General features: G+C 40.3%; 1 protein-coding gene across 4 annotated transcripts in view; it reads right to left on the bottom strand.

Moving 5' to 3' along the window:
* Positions 1-17,500, bottom strand: part of LOC130170514 (discs large homolog 1-like protein) — a 108,135-nt gene that overhangs the window by 69,589 nt on the left and 21,046 nt on the right. For 2 of the 4 annotated variants that reach the window (XM_056377846.1, XM_056377843.1), the window contains 2 exons: positions 8,778-9,176; positions 4,193-4,315 (listed from right to left, as the gene is read on the bottom strand). The exons of the other annotated variants lie outside the window; for them this stretch is intronic. In XM_056377846.1, coding sequence (XP_056233821.1) covers positions 4,193-4,315; positions 8,778-9,176 — 522 coding nt within the window. The remainder of the gene's footprint in view (positions 1-4,192; positions 4,316-8,777; positions 9,177-17,500) is intronic. 4 annotated transcript variants of the gene reach the window in all.

Below are 17,500 nucleotides of genomic sequence, written 5' to 3'. Positions count from 1 at the left end.
GCTCATATGGGGACAATCAACAAAGCTGCTGGTTAAAAAAAATGTGATTGTGACTGACGGCCCCCTAATTCCAATCAGCCTGGGTTAGGATTTTTTTTTTCCAGGTTAGGATTTTATGACATTCAATCAAATACATTTTCAGCTATGCCAAGGGTACGTCTTGAGGAAGTTGGTTTGTCGTTTAGTTTTGGTACAGACTGAAAAGTCTCATCAAACAGCTAACACACTGAACTAGGATGGTGCACAAGGTAAATATTATACCTGCTACATCAACATGTTAAGCTGTTGATGGTAAGATACTGGATAAATGCCCCCTAGTTACAAACTCTTCTAACACCACACATAAGCCTGGTGACAACGATGTGGTTGCAGAACACTACACTGATGCAACCTGAGCTTCTTGCAATGCCCACAATCGGTCAGAACAGACAACACATCAATCATGTTGCCCGCAGTGTGAACACACAGTAAGAAGCTATCATCGCGGCTGGCATAAATTACAACAGGAACCATATCATTAGCATCTGCCAGTCACCCTCTACAGCCGGTCTGTCTGCAGCGAGCCACCACAACAAAAAATACAATCCACAGACATGTCAGCTGACACAGCAACAATTCAGTGGCACACTGGCCATATCACAACCCTTAATGTGCCTCTCTCTCTCTTTCATTTTTCCCCTCTCTCTCTCTCTCTCTCCCTCTCTCTCTAGTCAAATGTCAGCCAGTGAATGCCAGCTCTATTAATATTTAAGGACCAATTAAATAAAAGCACACATCATGCATATTTAATGTCTGACTGCTGAGAGAGCCAACCTTGCCCTTCCATCCTCTACAGGTAGGCCAGGCTAGTGATAGATGGATGGCCTTGCATACAAATGCTGTGTTCACTTTTTCAACAAATTATTTGCTGCTTCTCCTGCCCTGGCTGTGGGCCGTCCACAAACTGACCCACAACCTATTTTAGGTCCCAGCTTAGCAGGCTCCAGACAGTGTGACCCTGTAGACACAGTAACCCAGTCACAATGCCGTTATGTGTATTTGGCCATAATGTATTTGAGTTGTCGTCCCTGATTTTAACAGAGACTGTACTTATGCAAGAACAACTTATTACTTTAGCATAAATATATTTGGTAAACCAGCACTTTTCAGGTGGCTAATCAAAACCAAAACATAATTTATACTTTTACTGCCCTGTCACATTGTGTTAGCTGACCTTTAACTTTAACATGACTGTCAATAAAATTGTAATAAATATCAGCTTTGCATCGTCAACAGCCATAAAGGGACGCTGGTGAAGCTAGAAGTGCTGTAAACCAGACGCCATGCAGATCTATACTGTGGTCTATGCTAACGGTTCCTAACCATTTTGGCTTCCCCCCAGTTCGTCCATTAGATCGCTTTTAGGTTCTGGTAAGCACCATGATGAAGAGCTGTCAAGCTCCCCAGGTAAATGCTGGAGGTATAGCTAAATAGACATAAAGTGCTGCAGAGCAAACAAAGCACCTACTCAAGCAAAAGGAGAATCCCAATAGGCCAAGATAGGTATTTAGCCCCTGAGTTGTGTTTAGGGGTGGGGTGTGTTTCCTCCCAGATGTGCCGCACAGAATACTCTTTACACTTCGTAATTTAAAGCAGCTAAAATCAATATTTTTATAATGACAATGGATCAAATTATTCTGTGTAACGTCAAAGCTTGTTATGATGAGTTATCATCTGACTGTGCTGTTTCCCTCAGCTCTACAGAGCTTTACAGCAAGTTTCAGCTCATTGTTTATGTGCAGCATGCAACTTTACTGTTTTGGTTCACTCTCACAGCTCTCATAGCATCATCATTTATCTTCTCAATGTGAAAATATGCAACTGCTTGCTGACAAGTTCACCATTTCAAACATCAGTTATTTCAGGGAAAAACACATCAAATCAATTTTCATCCAAACAGAACATGATGCTTTCTGCATAAACAACAGATAACAATGGCAGAAGTGATGACAACACCCACAAATATTCACAAAAGGTTTTAATTGCTATGTGTTCCAATGCAAAGCAGACCACTTTTTGATTTAATATATTGTTTATATAACAATTTGATTATCATAATACCCACTGGAACAGTTACTGATCATTTTTTCAGGTTGCACCTGTCCTGATTGAAAACACTGATAAAGTTGATATTCCATGTTATCGGCTACCATCAGTTGATGACATATCACTCTGCTACATGGCTAGATACCAACAAGAACGAGATGAGACGGTGTGACAGGTGCAATGCTTGATGCCTCGCCATCTTTGCTCTACTTGAAGTGTGGCAACATGCGGAGGGTCCCAAAAATGTGATGCTAAATGCTGAGATTATTATAAGCTACTCAGTACCCCATGGGTCGGATCAAGCAAATTCAATGCTGTTGTGCAGGAGCTGATCTTGTTGTATGTTCAGTCTGGTGGTCCTCCATACTGAGACAGAAATCATCCCTACACACCTGTTAAACATCACAGTAAGTCCAGTGTAAAGGTCATAAAGACTTGATTTCTATTACTGTATCAGCAGGAGGGAAAAGAGACTCATTGGGGAGGAGCGATTTGGCTGACTGACAGGGTGATTAACAACCAGCAACAAATCTGCACTCTGTCTCTGTGTCTGTCTGCCTGTAATTCTCTCTTTATCCCATCTCTTACCACTCCCTGGTCCTCTCAGTCTTTCCTTCCTTCCTAATTATCTACATTAGCTTAATGACTAAGAGCCACTGACGTCTCTGAGTGGAATATGTATGTCTTACTGTTTGCTTGTTATAGAGAGGCTGCAAATTACTTTTACTGTTTCTCCCCTGTCAGTCTCTGCTGACATTTTGTTAGTGAAGTTATTCAAGCAAAGAACAGTTACATTGCTGCAGTGCAGGATGCATTCACCCTCTAGTCTACTTCACACTTCCTCGCAGGTTTGTCAGTACTGATCGTAATAGGCCCGACTATTACCTTTTTAATCATCTGTCTGTACCAATGGTACTTAGTCATCACACTTGCTATTAAACAATTTGATTAATTCAGTTCAGTCAGGTCTTGATTTGTGAAGGCGCTACACACCATTAGCTTTGGCCTCTGCTGCCTCCTGCAGTTTACAAACTGTAACTACATTCACAGTGAGTGGATGAAACTGGAGACTGTCTCAGCTCTCTTCCCACTGTGGTTCACTCTGGTTCTGATAAACACTCTGTATACAGGCTGCAAAAACTCAGTAGCACAATTAACAGACATTACAGACATAACAAACATTCTCTCTGATGCTTTCAGTCCTAAGCATTTCTAGTGATGCTGTGATTACACACAGGTCTAGTAATTGTGTAATCCCCCTCATCACATCCACATTACACCGTGTGTACAGTGCAAAAAGGCATGAACTGTCACATCAGACACACTGCAAATACAGTGTCAACAGTCACAGCAATAGCATGCTATGTGTTAACTTGATCCAGAAAACCAAACCAGGCGATACAACAGCATAAAAGTCACATTTTGGTTATGGGTTTAGGAGTTAGTGCGGTTCAGAGGTTGTGGTTTATGAACATAACGAACATAAAGATTTATGTTCAGTTAATTAGATAAAAGCAAAGCGTGAGCATGCTGATGAAGTTGTCTCTCAAAGATGCTACATGTAGCATTTTTAAAAGTCAGAATAATGAGCACATTATTGTATAATTAAGAATGAAACAAGGTATAATCACCATGAACAAAGGAAAAATTTCTCTATAATGAAGCTTTTTTTAAGAGGATATTAAAACTTGTCTCCTTTTTCTAAACATGTTGGAAGTTGTTTTTCCTTCAGTGTTCGTTCCTTCCACCATCTGCCACTGAGACCTCTGGCACTTTAGCTCCATTTGCACAGAGGAAGTGTGTCCTATTAAGGTTGTCCGTATTATTAACTATTTATTGATGTGAAAATGCTACATTAAGCATCTGAAAACGTTTCTGTGAGATGTTGAGATGTGATGTCTGTAATTTTCAACCAGTGCAACAACAGCAATTCAAGAATTTTGCGCAATCTACAAAAGATGTCTCACAAAACACAAGAAATGAATGAATAAAATGTAAAAAAAAAATGAAAAATATGCTTATATATCCTGAACTTCAGAGACGATAATCGACTGAAAACAACTTAACAACATATGAACGCATGCGACGGGATCAGAGGCAGGTTTACCTGGTAGTAGGCGTGGCTTTGTGAATAGAGGGAGGAGAAAGGCGGGGCGGGAACTTCGTTCAGCCTCTCTCCCTCTGGGTGAGGCCACGCCTCATCATCAAAGGGAACCTCAGGAGATTCTACCTACAATGCACAGAAACTGCTCAGCATGGTACAGCAAAACTGATGCATTCAATTTGTATGTTTTTTTGATTTCATCTGAAATGTAAGGGGCACTGCAGTCTGATCATTGCACAGGTGGTTGCTGTAAATAACTTCTCCACAATATATTTCTTTCTTGAAGCTACCAATTGGCACAAAGCAGAGGAGGACAATGTAACTGTGTAAGACAAAATACACAGTATACTACACATGTGCACAACTGTTCAATGCAAAAATTCACCTCAGATTCTTCACTGAGGTCTGTGAGGAAAAGCTTACAATCAATAGCCATTTATTTATTTATCTCAAAAATAGACAATGATATATCATGAGTTGAAAATGAGGAAATAAAAGTTGTCTGTAGACTATTTCTTAAAAAAATGTTACATCTAAGTACAAAATGTGATAAATTGTGAGCATGGATTATTTATATGATGAAGACGTAACACAAATGTGCACTTAAGATAAATTGCAGAGAGAAGGAAGGAGAAAGTGTAAGAGTGTGTGTCTGCATGTGTGTGTGTGTGTGTGTGTGTGTGTGTGTGTGTGTGTTTGAGAGAGTAAAAAGAAGAAAAAGAAAGAGAGGTGAGAGAGAGAGAGAGAGAGAGAGAGGAGAGAGAGAGAGAGAGAGAGAGAGAGAGAGAGAGAGGGGGAACATGTACGTGGGGAGAACAAGATGGCAGGTCCATCTGTCATACAGAAGCAAGCCAGACCCGGCACCTGTGGTCATACACACACACAGTCGCAAAAACACATACGCACCATTTGGGAAGGAGGAGTTCCCAAAATAAACCTGAATACCCAAATATACCTTTAACACACACATTCATCACACAGACACAAGTTCTTTACTACAGATTTTATATTCAGTCGACAGAAAGGTGATGAGCAACTGAAAGATACCTGTTGGTAAAGAGCAAAGATGATGATCATGATGATGATGATGTGTTGTGGCCAGGACATCGAGACCTGTATGCCATGACTGTAAAGGAATATGAACCTCAGTGGTCATAGGTGAATGGGTGCTGATGGCACCCAGTAAAGACTACAGCTTTACTGATGCACAGATACAAAGATGAATCATTCCATCTATCAATAAGATGATCGCCTCTCATGTAAGTGTGCAATAACCATCGCATCAAGAACACGCATATTCGCCTCAGTGATTTCTTCAGTGAAATGTTTAGGGGTTGGAAAACAGGTGGTAGGTGGCATCCAGCCACTAGGTGGAGCTACACGACCATATTTCCTCCACCACACTGACAAAACGAACTGCTTCAGTTGTGTCCACAGCTTTCCCAACTTTGAACTTGTGGTGACTTACAACTGAGTCAGTGCAGAGACAAACAAATGACAGTGTATAATGACTTCGAACTGACACACCGATAATATACAGTCCTCGGAGCTGACTGCCTGCCGCGTCCCGGAGGCTGCTGTAACTTACCCAGTATACACAAACACACAGACACACACATACACACACACACACACACTACTACCGACAACATAAGAGGTGATAAAAGAAAATAAAACACTTAATGATAAGCACTCATGCCAGAATTTAAAATAGAGATGACATATTAGTCGGGGGTGATAGGAGGAAAATGACAGAGCAGAGACAGGAAGACATGAACTGAAAATAAGAGGAAATCAAAGACGCAGAGGAATTCTGGGCCATTTTAAATCTTATTTTCTAATGTCTGTCAGCTGTTTAAAAGTCATTGTAAAGCCTTTTATGGCTTATAGCATAAGAATACGGAGGCTTTGCTTGAGTGAATGACAGAGACGCCAGCGGAAAAACCAACAGCACTTTTAACACCTCCTGTCCTACCCTGTATTTTAATTTGGTGGTAAGTAATTTGTGATTCTTAATTAGCATATTCCTATGTAATTGTAATGGACTATGGGCTTGCTTTTGTTAGATCCCACATAAAAAGACAATAATTAAGATTTGAAAACAAGTAAAACCCACAATTCAAGGAAGAAAAAAAAAAGTCAACAAAAGATAACATACACATTATGGAGCATAATGAGGTGTGAGTTTTTATGTGTGTTGATGTGTAGTGAGTGTGCACATGCTGCAGGAAAACCAGTGTGTGTGTGTGTTGGAGAATATGTGTGAGTGTGTGTGGTTGGAGCTGTGCGAGTACAGTGATGTAAGCTTTAATCTGCAGACAGATACAGCCCAATCAACCAAAATAAAAAGATTACCAGGTTACGCTGTGCGATTATGAAGGTGTGTGAGGGAGATAGAGAGGCAAAAGAAAGGGAGACAAAGAGGGAGCTAGCCGGTCAGACACAGACTGAGTGCAGAACAGAGATAGTAATGGGCCTCATTACTAAAAAATGGGACAAGCATTCGACTGAATCCCTGCATGCACAGTTCTGCAAAAGTATTCTCCTGGTACAAAGAACAGCTCTGTGCATGGGAGCAAATTTAGGCCAGTATCCTTGACTTCTAAGTACTTTCAAAAAAGTCCTATCTAATTCTGGAGCCATATTGAAACAGGTCCCCTTACTTCTGTTTGTACTTGAACTTGAAAAGGAGGTGTGTCTGCCACCTTCACCAACTCTGAGTAAAGTCATCAGCTTCAAAAATAGAAGCTGATGGCGTTAGACTTCATATTCAGTGACAATATCAACTTAAAGCATATTACTGCTCTGGGCCAAAAATCTTTTCTCATTGACGTCTTTTTTTCAGGGACTATAGAAAACAGCCTTAATTTAAGACTGACAGCTGAAGTTCCCAGAGAACTGTGAAGTCCTTCAATTTAAAGAAGTCTGTGATCAAATTGAAAACAAAGCAGTAGCCCAACACAAGATTGACAACACTGTCTATTAGAAATTATGATTATATCCCTCTAATTTGCAACAGTAAATACATTTTGACAGAAATGTAATGATGCCCAGATTACATTTTTTATCAACATGAGAAACTGTGTTGATGAACACACTGGCAAATTGTAAAATAATTACACACATCAGTAAGATGTTCAGTGACATGGTTCTGTTTAGGAACTGGCAGCACTTAATTAAGGTTAGGGGAAGATTGTGGTCTTGGTTAAATATAGTCACAGTCAACAGTGGCTTGAAGCCTGAGAAATGATGTGTTCACCTCATTAGCCGTGGCCGTCCATCCCGTTCTTGTGAACGCAACATATCAGGAGTACCTGGAGGGACTCTAATTGCCTCTGGGGAAAAAAAAGCCAACTTGGACTCAAGGATGACCTGAGTACAATTTGGTGGTCAAAGGTCAGAGGTCAAAGGTCAAGGTCACTCTGACCTCACAAAACATGTTTTTTGGCCCTAACTTAAGAATTCATACGTTAATTATGACACAGTTTAACACAAATGTCTAATTGGATAAAATGAGTGATGACATAAAAGTGAGGATTTTATATCAACAAGGTCAAAGGTCAACTTCACTGTGACATCATAATGTCCTGCAAGTACACATAATGCATCTTATTAATTTCTTCTCTACATATATTATTTAAGTCTGGACAGACATGAACTGCAACTTGACAACAGTGAGTTAATGTTTAACTGGAACCACAATGCTTTCTTGACCTTAACTCAAGTGCTTTTGTTGGCTACACTTAACCACAGCCTGGTCTCTGGTGCCTAAATCCCACACTTTGCCGACCATCCTCCCTGACCATATCCCTACACCTTGTGTACAACAGAAGAATGTCACACTGTGTTCCCTGGAAAAAAAATATTTCCAATCACAATCCAGGCAGCAATTACACTTCCCTCAAAACATAACTGACAAAACAAATTAGTAGAACATAAATATAATTTCTTCGAGACAGGGTTGGGGTTAGAACATGCCCTCATGCACAAATTCATTAGCACAGACTAGACAACAACTAAATCCAAGCTATCAAATTCTTCTGATATTATCAAGGGGTTGTTTACAATATGAATATTTGAATACAGGAAAACCAGGCTGTCATTTTCATTATGATAAGTTGAAGCTTCAACACAAGGTCTTCAATTATGTATGGATATACCACAAAAATGATGGATTAGGCCTTTGAGTCAAAACATAAAAATCAACCAAGGATTTCACAGACAGCAAGAATACCTGGCCTCAAATAGAAAGCATCTGTCACCAGAGTCATTTTGACAAGTGGATTGACAGACAGACTGGTAATCCCTTCAGGGAACATGATGCTAGTGTGAGCGCTGAGTCGTGTGTATGTTTCTAATGCAGTGACAGACAGGTAGACTGTTAGTTGGCAGATGTGATGGCAACAGATCGACAATGACAATATAAAGTGCAATCCAGGTGTGTTTGTTTGTTTGTGTGTGTGTGTGTGTGTGTGTGTGTGTGTGTGTGTGTGTGTGTGTGTGTGTGTGTGTGTGTGTGTGTGTGTGTGTTGTTTGGCATACTAATGAAGAGGCACAGCTACAGTGATAGACGTACAGACTTAGTTACCTGAACAGGCGTGATGTGTGTGTGAGTGACGTATCCGTGAACGTGCTGGATCTGAGACAGCTGCCGCTCTGCCACCTGAACCAGCTCGGCCCCCCGCAGGTCACCGTGGCGACCGAGAGATCCGTCCCTCCCCAGCGATCGTTCCCTTTCCCTCTCCATGGTCCCGGCGCCTCCTCCCTCTCTCCTCCAGGTGCCTCCCTCCCTTCCCTCCCTTCCCTCCCTTGCCTCCCTCCCCTCCCTTCCCTCCCTCCCCTCCCTCCCCAGGGTCCCTCCATCCCTCCCCAGGGTCCCTCCATCCCTCAGCTCTCTGGCTACTCCCATTGGGTGCTGATGGCAGGGGTGTTGGTGGAGTTTTGGGGCGCCTGGTGACGCCCCGTCCTCTTCTTGATAGCGATACTTCTACAGTGAGAAGAGAGGAGGAGGAGGAAACCAGGTGGAATTTAAATGAAAATGCATGTAAGGGAAAGGAAGGAAGATCCAGGAAGAGAGAGAGAAAGTGACACAGGAAAAAGAGGAAGATGAGGCGTAGGAAGGTTGGCAGGGAGGAGGAGGAAAAAAAAGACAGAAGAAGAAAGGTTAGTTAGTATAGCAGAAGAAAAGATTTAGTCAAGCTGGAAAAGAAGAAAGCATTAGTGCAAAACTGCAATCAGCATGAAACAGCATAGCATAGTGTGTATGTACATGTCTGAGTGTGTGTGTGTGTGTGCGCTCATGCATATGTAACGAGATGTTTTTATAGTACAGTTTGTGTGTGTAAGCACAAGGGACAGTCCAGGTGTACACCCAGCATGGCAGTAATTGTTTCCTGAGCTTCCTGTATTGCACATACGTGAATGCACAAACAAACACAAACACACACAATGAGTACACACACACACACACACACACGTTGGACTTGAAACAGAAGTTTTTAGGCAAAACGAGATGCAAAACTGAACGAGGACAGCGAGCGAGGGACAAGCCCGCCTCAGGGAATAACTGTTTCTTTCTCTCCTTCTCTCCTCCTCCTCTCTCTACACTGTACCTCCATCGTGCCTCTTTGCCTTCCAAATCTAAAACTCACACCACCCTAAGTCTCACTATTTCTTCTCCTTCCTCTCAATCCCTATTCCCACGTACCCTCCCTCGCTTCTCTTCATCTTTTTAAAAAAATTATTTGATGTTTTTTTTTTTTTTCTGGCTTTACTGGACAGAGTACGGTGGAGAGAGTCTGTGAAGCTGACGGGGGGAAGGGATGCCGGGTACTTAGCCAGTGGATCTGTGACATTGTGGTTACATTGTGTGGAAGTTAGCCAGCTGAGGAGCTAAAAGGACAGCCCCTCTGCAGATTGGCTGCACAGGGACAATCACTCCTTCAAGGAAGTACTCTAATGAGGTGAAATCCAGGTAAAATCCTTTATCCCTCATTAATCTGTTTTACTAAATCTAAACCAATCAGGAAAAGGAGACACTGATAAAGAGAAGCATATGAGTTTTACAGGATTTTTAAAGCTTTGAGACAAATTGGATGTGGATTCTCTGATCATATCAAGACCAAGATAATAAGGTAATTTCAGCTAAGACACAGGCAGCTAATACAGTACACGACAGTCACAAAACAAACTACGTAGACTGTAGTTACTCATTTAATAAAAATCAAAGGTATATACAGGAGTCCATTAAAGAGATGTGTGTAATCCACGTCAGCCTCACTGCACTACACCAAAAAACTTATATGAAGAGATACATTAATTGAGAGGCTTTTTACGCCATAATCGATACAAACGTAGATATGTGAGTTAGAGATAAGTGCTGTAGCAACAAAAGTGGTAATACATTTTCAGTAATGAAATGTCAAACTGCAGGGAAATGGCTCACTTATTACATGTGGAAAACCAAGTAAGGGTAAAAAACAGAAGCAAACGTTCTCGCCCATTATGTGTTTTAAAATGATCATCTCTTTCATGTCACTGAAATTTCAGGGTTTTTTTCACACTTCACATTGAAAGTGTCGCATCAAGGCTTTTTTTTCTGCAATGATTTTGAGATCTGAAAATTCAATGAAATGGGCTAAACTAACACCAGTATCATACAAATCCAGCCTGCAGCTGTGAGAAGAGATAGATTCACCTCCCCTGCAGAGAGCCAAACTGTCTCACAGTCAGTCCGTTAATATGACATTTGACCTTTTTATTTGCTCTCTCTCTCTCGGTAGCCAACAGATAGTCAGAGCAGACTTCTGAGTCTGTGTGTGTTTATTAATAAAAACCCTGTTATCACAATCACATGCTGGGGTCTTATAAAACACCTGCTGATGAAAAGCTGCTTCCTAAGGTTTACCATTTAGTTTATGGTATAATATGTGAGAATTGGCTTTATAAGGGTTGGGGTTAGGCATGTAGCTGTAATGGTCAGGGGTAGGGCATGCCTCCAGGAAATGAATACAAGTGAATACACTGACTTAGAAAAAATTATAAAAGCAAGTGTGCCAGCGTGAATTATCATACAGCTCCCTCTGTGTCTCTATATCAGTAACTACACAGCCCACAGTCTTAATTAAATGTTGTTCCCAAGAGAGAAATTTAGACATTTTGCGCAGTTTGAAAAACACTGTTATTGGTATTTCTGTGGTCCTGACTTATTTAGTAACAAAGTCTGCCCTTGATTCAAAAGACTTAACATCAGCTGACTCAACACAGGTAATAAATCAATCATGTTTTCACACACTTGTTTTAATAAACAATTACTGACACCAAGTGCATACTGTAGCTGCTGCTCAATGCAATATTAAAACCCCACTACACTTGACCCTACGTGCAGCTGACTGTCATCTCGGTCAGCAACAAAATCCAAAAATGTATTGCAGACATTGTGTTTCGGGGCAGGGAGTGGGTGGCTGCTTTTCACAGGAGAGCCCTTCTGTGCAGCAAAGTATCAGCTAATTCCTGTGAATTCAAATAGACATGGCTGTGTGTGCTCTCCCCCCTTTGCTTCTCCTGCTGCATACTTTAACCTCATTTAGACTGGGATTGTGAGTAAATACTGCTCTGACAAAATGAACTGATCTGAACCCGTCTCGTACCCTACTGCGCATTTAATTTCCTCTCCGCCCCTCGCTCTGATCTTTTCATTCACTGTCGACTCGCTAATTAGTCAGAAATGCCTCAAAATAATCTTGAAAGCAGCGGTTGAGCGGCCAGGCACTAAGACCCTGAAGAGACCCGGCCTCACACTGTTGTCAAAACACTGCTGCTACTGCCCTCTGCACTCACACACATGCACAGGCACACACACACACAGCTATAATCCTATATTTGGTGTTTCATTTTCACATGATACAAGAGCACCTCTGAATGAATGAATGCATGAACGGACAGAGACACCAAATATGCCTGTTTTTACATCAGAGTGCGTGTATGTGTGTGTGTTTCTCTGCTTGCTCGACTAGCAAGAGATGAGCATTCCTAATCAGGACTGTGCCTGCAGAAAGCCTGCTGAACACACACACACACACACACACACACACACACACACACACACACACAGAAACACACGTGCACACTGTGGCTGTCATGTTTTAGTGTGTCAGCCAGTCTTGCGTAGCCAGAGAAACGTGACTAGATTGGGAGCAGATTCAGCATCCTAGTACATGTCTATGTGTTAGTTTGTATCTGTGTGTGTGTGTGTGTGTGTGTGTGTGTGTGTGTGTGTGTGTGTGTGTGTGTGTGTGTGTGTGTGTGTGTGTGTGTGTGTGTGTGTGTGTGTGTGTGTGTGTGCGTCAGAGTAAAGCCAGGCGTTAGTCACGCTTGGTGAGATATGAAAGAGCAGGGGATCCTCTGCCGTAAGGGACTTCTCGCACACACACACACGTGCCTTCATCTTTCTCTCTTTCTCTATATCTTTTCATTCTGTCTCTCACGTCACACACTCTCTCTCTCTCTCAGGCTTTATTGGCATGAAGTGCAAAAGCACTTATTGCCAAAGAAAGAACATCAGATAACAGCTGATGACCATATTCATTTAGCAACGACGACAAAGTGGCAGCAACAAATGCAGATGGTTCAATAATTTCATAAGTTCAGCAAACACTAAATCAATGGACACATTAACTTTTTTCATAGCACTCACTCAAATTGTAACCATGTAAATATGTGTTGCCCTGTATGCACTATTGGTACATTTTCCTTTTCACCTCCAGAATAATTACATTTTTCTTACTTAAAAATATATTATTCTGAAATTCTTCTTTTTCTGTCTGTGTCACAACATCAGATTTCCACCACACATTTATCTGATACTAAACATCCAGTGCATGTTTTCTTTTTTTACCTGTTGTTCAATCACACCATCCTCGCTGAATGTGCCAATTACTATGTGATGATGTAATCACCATAGAGTGAGTTATAGAGAAAACAGGATCACAAAAAGAATTATATGCAGGCCATTTTTGACATAGGACATTTGCAACTCTCAAAAAGCTAAAATTTGAACTTTAAAAAACTTTATCAGTATCAACATGGGATGAGAATCTAAGATCATGTAAGAAATGTTCCTAAAACTCCAAAACTATCAGTGGAAGTATAAACAGAAAAAAAACAGCAACAGGAAATGTATTATTTAAAAGACAATGTGATGAAAACAAGAAGCTTAACATGGCTGAAACAGTAAGACATCCGGTTACTAAATTAAAGCCATTTTAAATGTTTAATTTGAAGGACCTGAAGATTTTCCTGAACTGACTTCAGCCCGGCTTCAGTCAGTAAAATGTCTTCAGTAAAAATACACAGACCTGGGCAGAAATAGAGGGACATATTCATCTATTTTGAATGTGTTGAACTGTCTGACCTAGTTAAGGTGTGTTTGATTTATCTTCTCAGACACTTAAACAGCCTCAGAAATGGACACATTGCTGGCTAGGTAGAATGAAGGTAGTGCACCCTCATGTATTTAAAATGTACTCTCCTCCACACTCCATGCAGTGTATGTGTTAGTTGCTTGTCTCTCTCCGTGTATCTCACGTTTACGTGACTTTAATTAAACTTTACACTGTTTCCTTCAGTGTCAGTGTCTGATACTGATTCAGTTTATCAATTCCAGTAGTTTTAACATTACTGGATCAATTGTTGGCATATTTCTCAAATGACAAAAGAAGCAGAGCAAAAATCACCTTTATTTTGAGGAGATTTAAGTTGCTACATACAAACATTTGCCATTAATTTCAAGGTATTGTGTGACTCTTTTGGATTAAAAGGTAAAATAAAGAAAGATTCAAATGTTTTCTGTCTTGTTATACACAAGTTTTACACAATGTTTTACTGTTTTAAATTTGATTATGTTCAAGATAAAATTCAAATATAAAATACATCGGACAGCTCCTCTACCACCTTTACTCAGTAAATGGTTTCAGTCATCTCGCTTTCATAAGAAGAGTTGACGTGACACCTAAAGGCCTGTAATGAAGCTGACATGAGTCTGCACCTCGCTGTGTGTGTGTTCTCAAAGTTAGAAATAAGCTGAAACATTGGCTGGTTCTGGGGTATCATAACTACAACTAAATCTCTCAGTACTGTTCTGTGTTGTATTTCCTGCAGAATAGCAGGTTTTTATAGATGTAGTCATAATATCCAAGGATCAGATTATTATTCTATGCTGCATCAAATGTCAGGACATTTTTGCTTAACCACACTTTTGAGTCCTTGCTAGAGTCGGCCACACAAAACACTGACGTACACAGATGCCCAGTGGGTACAAACTTCAAACTGTCTATAATAAATAATAATATAATTCCTAATATAATTAGGAATTCTTAATTGTAAATTAATCATAGTGGAATAGATCTTCATTAGTTCTTGGGGTAATTTCAAACACTTAATTACACACTGCACATTACACTGTTATTTCTCCAGGGACCACAACACTTGAAGGGCATAGAGAGGTCCTCAGCAAGTTCAAACACTCTCACCACACAACTGTCGGGCGACACAATCTGTGTGGAAGACTGGAGAAAAATATGTGCAAAATGTGATGTGCAGCAAATCTGGCATTGAACTACTTTCTCTGTTTCAACAGTTAGAAATGAAGAAAAAGTTAATTTAACAAGGTTTAAAATATTCTTAGTTACATCAGCATTATTACATTTTATAAACTCAAACCTGTACAAGGCTGACAATTAACTTTAATCACTAAGATATGTCTTTGTACCGAAGACGTTGACTGTTAACTCCTTTTTCAGAACTATTTTATTAGTTATATTAGCTTTAAATATTACAAGGAACACATGGACAAAAATATGCACTGAAAAGTGAAATAGGTACAGGTAAATTATAGTTAAGTCTGGACATACAGAAAACAGTGCAATGCTGGCATCTCAGGGTCTGACCATGGTTCCTCTCAACAAACAAGCAGATGGAGGTCTACAAAGGGATGATGACCAACTTGACCATCTCTCAGAAATCTCATCCACACACTATACAGAAAAATCCCTGAGCAACTTGTTATTATCCTCAGGAAACACTCAGTCTCCAGCTATACTTGTAGAGGACAAAACTACTGCTCTCACTGTGTCACACACTCGTGTTGACTCTCTCTCTTTCTTTAAGGAACTCCAGTCTAACAGTTGTCTCTCGACCTGCTCGTCATGCTGAGGTGATCTAACGGGACAGAAATAAAGTCCATACAGTTTATTGTGACCTAACTGCTGAACTGGACAATAGTAAACCCACACACACATATACACACAGTCCAGCGGTCCTACTGTATCTTTTCATATTACAGCACTGCACATGAATCTGTCACAGTAAATTGAGCACCTTCCTCTCTGTCTCGAGTTTTCTACATTTGAATATTACTAAGAGGAAAGATATTATGTTTGATAAAGCTGTGAATATTGTCTTTTTCTTTCACACTGTCTCTCACACTCTTTCTCAAGTTCATGCTCAGTTTTCACTGTGCTATTTAGACAAGTTCACAGACCCATTTATGAAGCCATTTTTGGGTTAGCTGTGTGTTTAATGACTGTTCAAAGATGCGGCTCAGTGTACCAACAGCTCCTCCACATCAAAGACACGGTCCTTAAGCGCTTGGGTGGAACTTTAATATTTCATGTGTTGATTTTCCACTCAACAGTTTCAGAGTACTTTGCAAGATGATGATTGCCAATTTTAGCCTAAGCTCATTCACTTAGCATGGCCTTATGTTATGTAATTAGCGAGTCGGCACACTCGTAACGGATATGGTGGTATTAATTTAATAAAGGGTTAGGGATGCCAAAGACCTGTCAAGAGGCTACACTTTTTGCATTCGAAATAGAATGACAGAGAATTTAAGGCAGCTTCAAATGCTCAGATATGAATTTACTGGGGAGACAGATGTGCAGAGGAATCTTGTTTTTATATCAAACAAATGTATGGATTAGGGACACACAATAACACTGGACACATCCGTCTATTTATACAAGCTTATCAAGTTAAGGTGGTGGGTGTTTGAAAATATCCCAGAATACTTCACACAATAGCAAAAGGTTATCATATGAACACCTATGTGGCATGCGGAGCTTCCAGTTCCTCTAAACATTTGTGTTTATAGACTGTGGAAGAAGAGGCACTCACAAACAACAAAAGAACATGAAAACTACACCCACTAAATCCTCAACTTTCTGGGAGAGACTGAGTCCAAGACGTCTATCCACTGCACCACTGACACCACCCACTCAGCTAAATGGCTAACTTGAGTTTAAAATAAATATATATGAAGAAACTATGATGGCATATCAAACCACAATACATTTTAAGTGCTGGAAACTGTCAGGTACCAAAAGCTGGAACTGAATGCCTGGTCAGATTTATAGTCTTGCTTATGTATTCTCTGATTAGGTAGTTCCCGCTCTACATTATATTTGTATCAATTTTTGACTGTATTTTACCAACGGACAGATTTTGCAGCTGCTTGTGTCTTTTTCATATTTGAAAAATTAGTTTGGATTCGTAAAAGCAAGAGGGAATCAAGCGATAAGGAGCAATAAAAATAATTATTGTTTTGTTATTAGAACGGAAACTCATCAGCAATAATATTACAATTTTTCAAGGAAGCCCAGCCTTTGGACGAAAATGAGAGGAAAGATCAGGTAAAAAAAAGCCACTTTCTCTATGTGATGAGAAGAAAATAAGTGAATAGGAAATATGTCCTTAGCTTTAGGAATGTTTAACAGAAACAAGCTACCTGGCGTGTCCACTAAGGTCTCATTTGCTTTCAATAATTTACAAATGCCTGTGTGTAGTGTGTAATAGGTTGCTGTTTTCCATGAAAACCTGTACACTGTCTGTACAGCACCGAACAGCAGACAGACAGTGTGAGTGGCTAACTGGTGAACATAGTGGAGCACTTAGCAGCTAAAGGGCCAGATATTTCCCTCAGGTGTGAGTGGAAAACTAAATCGAGTATTGGAATTACATTCATTTGGTGGATACAAACACAACTGCAGATGCTAAAACAATGCTGAATGCTAATTCTGTAGTTACAGCTTGTTGCTCTGCCCCCAAGTGGCTAAAAAAATATTAATGCAAGTTTAAAAACCAAAATTCATTGAATTCAATACAGACATTCATATTTACATTCTCAGTGTTACAGTCTCTCTCCATGCAGACATTGAACATGTGGCATATTTATAGAAGACTTAAATAACTTTGATTGTTGAATTCAAATCAGTGAAGCTTCAGATACAGTAGAAGCAGCAACAGGGCTCGGAC

This window comes from Seriola aureovittata, chromosome 6 (genome assembly GCF_021018895.1).
Source record: "Seriola aureovittata isolate HTS-2021-v1 ecotype China chromosome 6, ASM2101889v1, whole genome shotgun sequence".
Classification (NCBI taxonomy): domain Eukaryota; kingdom Metazoa; phylum Chordata; class Actinopteri; order Carangiformes; family Carangidae; genus Seriola; species Seriola aureovittata.
The sequence above is the reverse complement of the archived record's forward strand: the minus strand, read 5'-3'. Positions and strand labels throughout refer to the sequence as shown.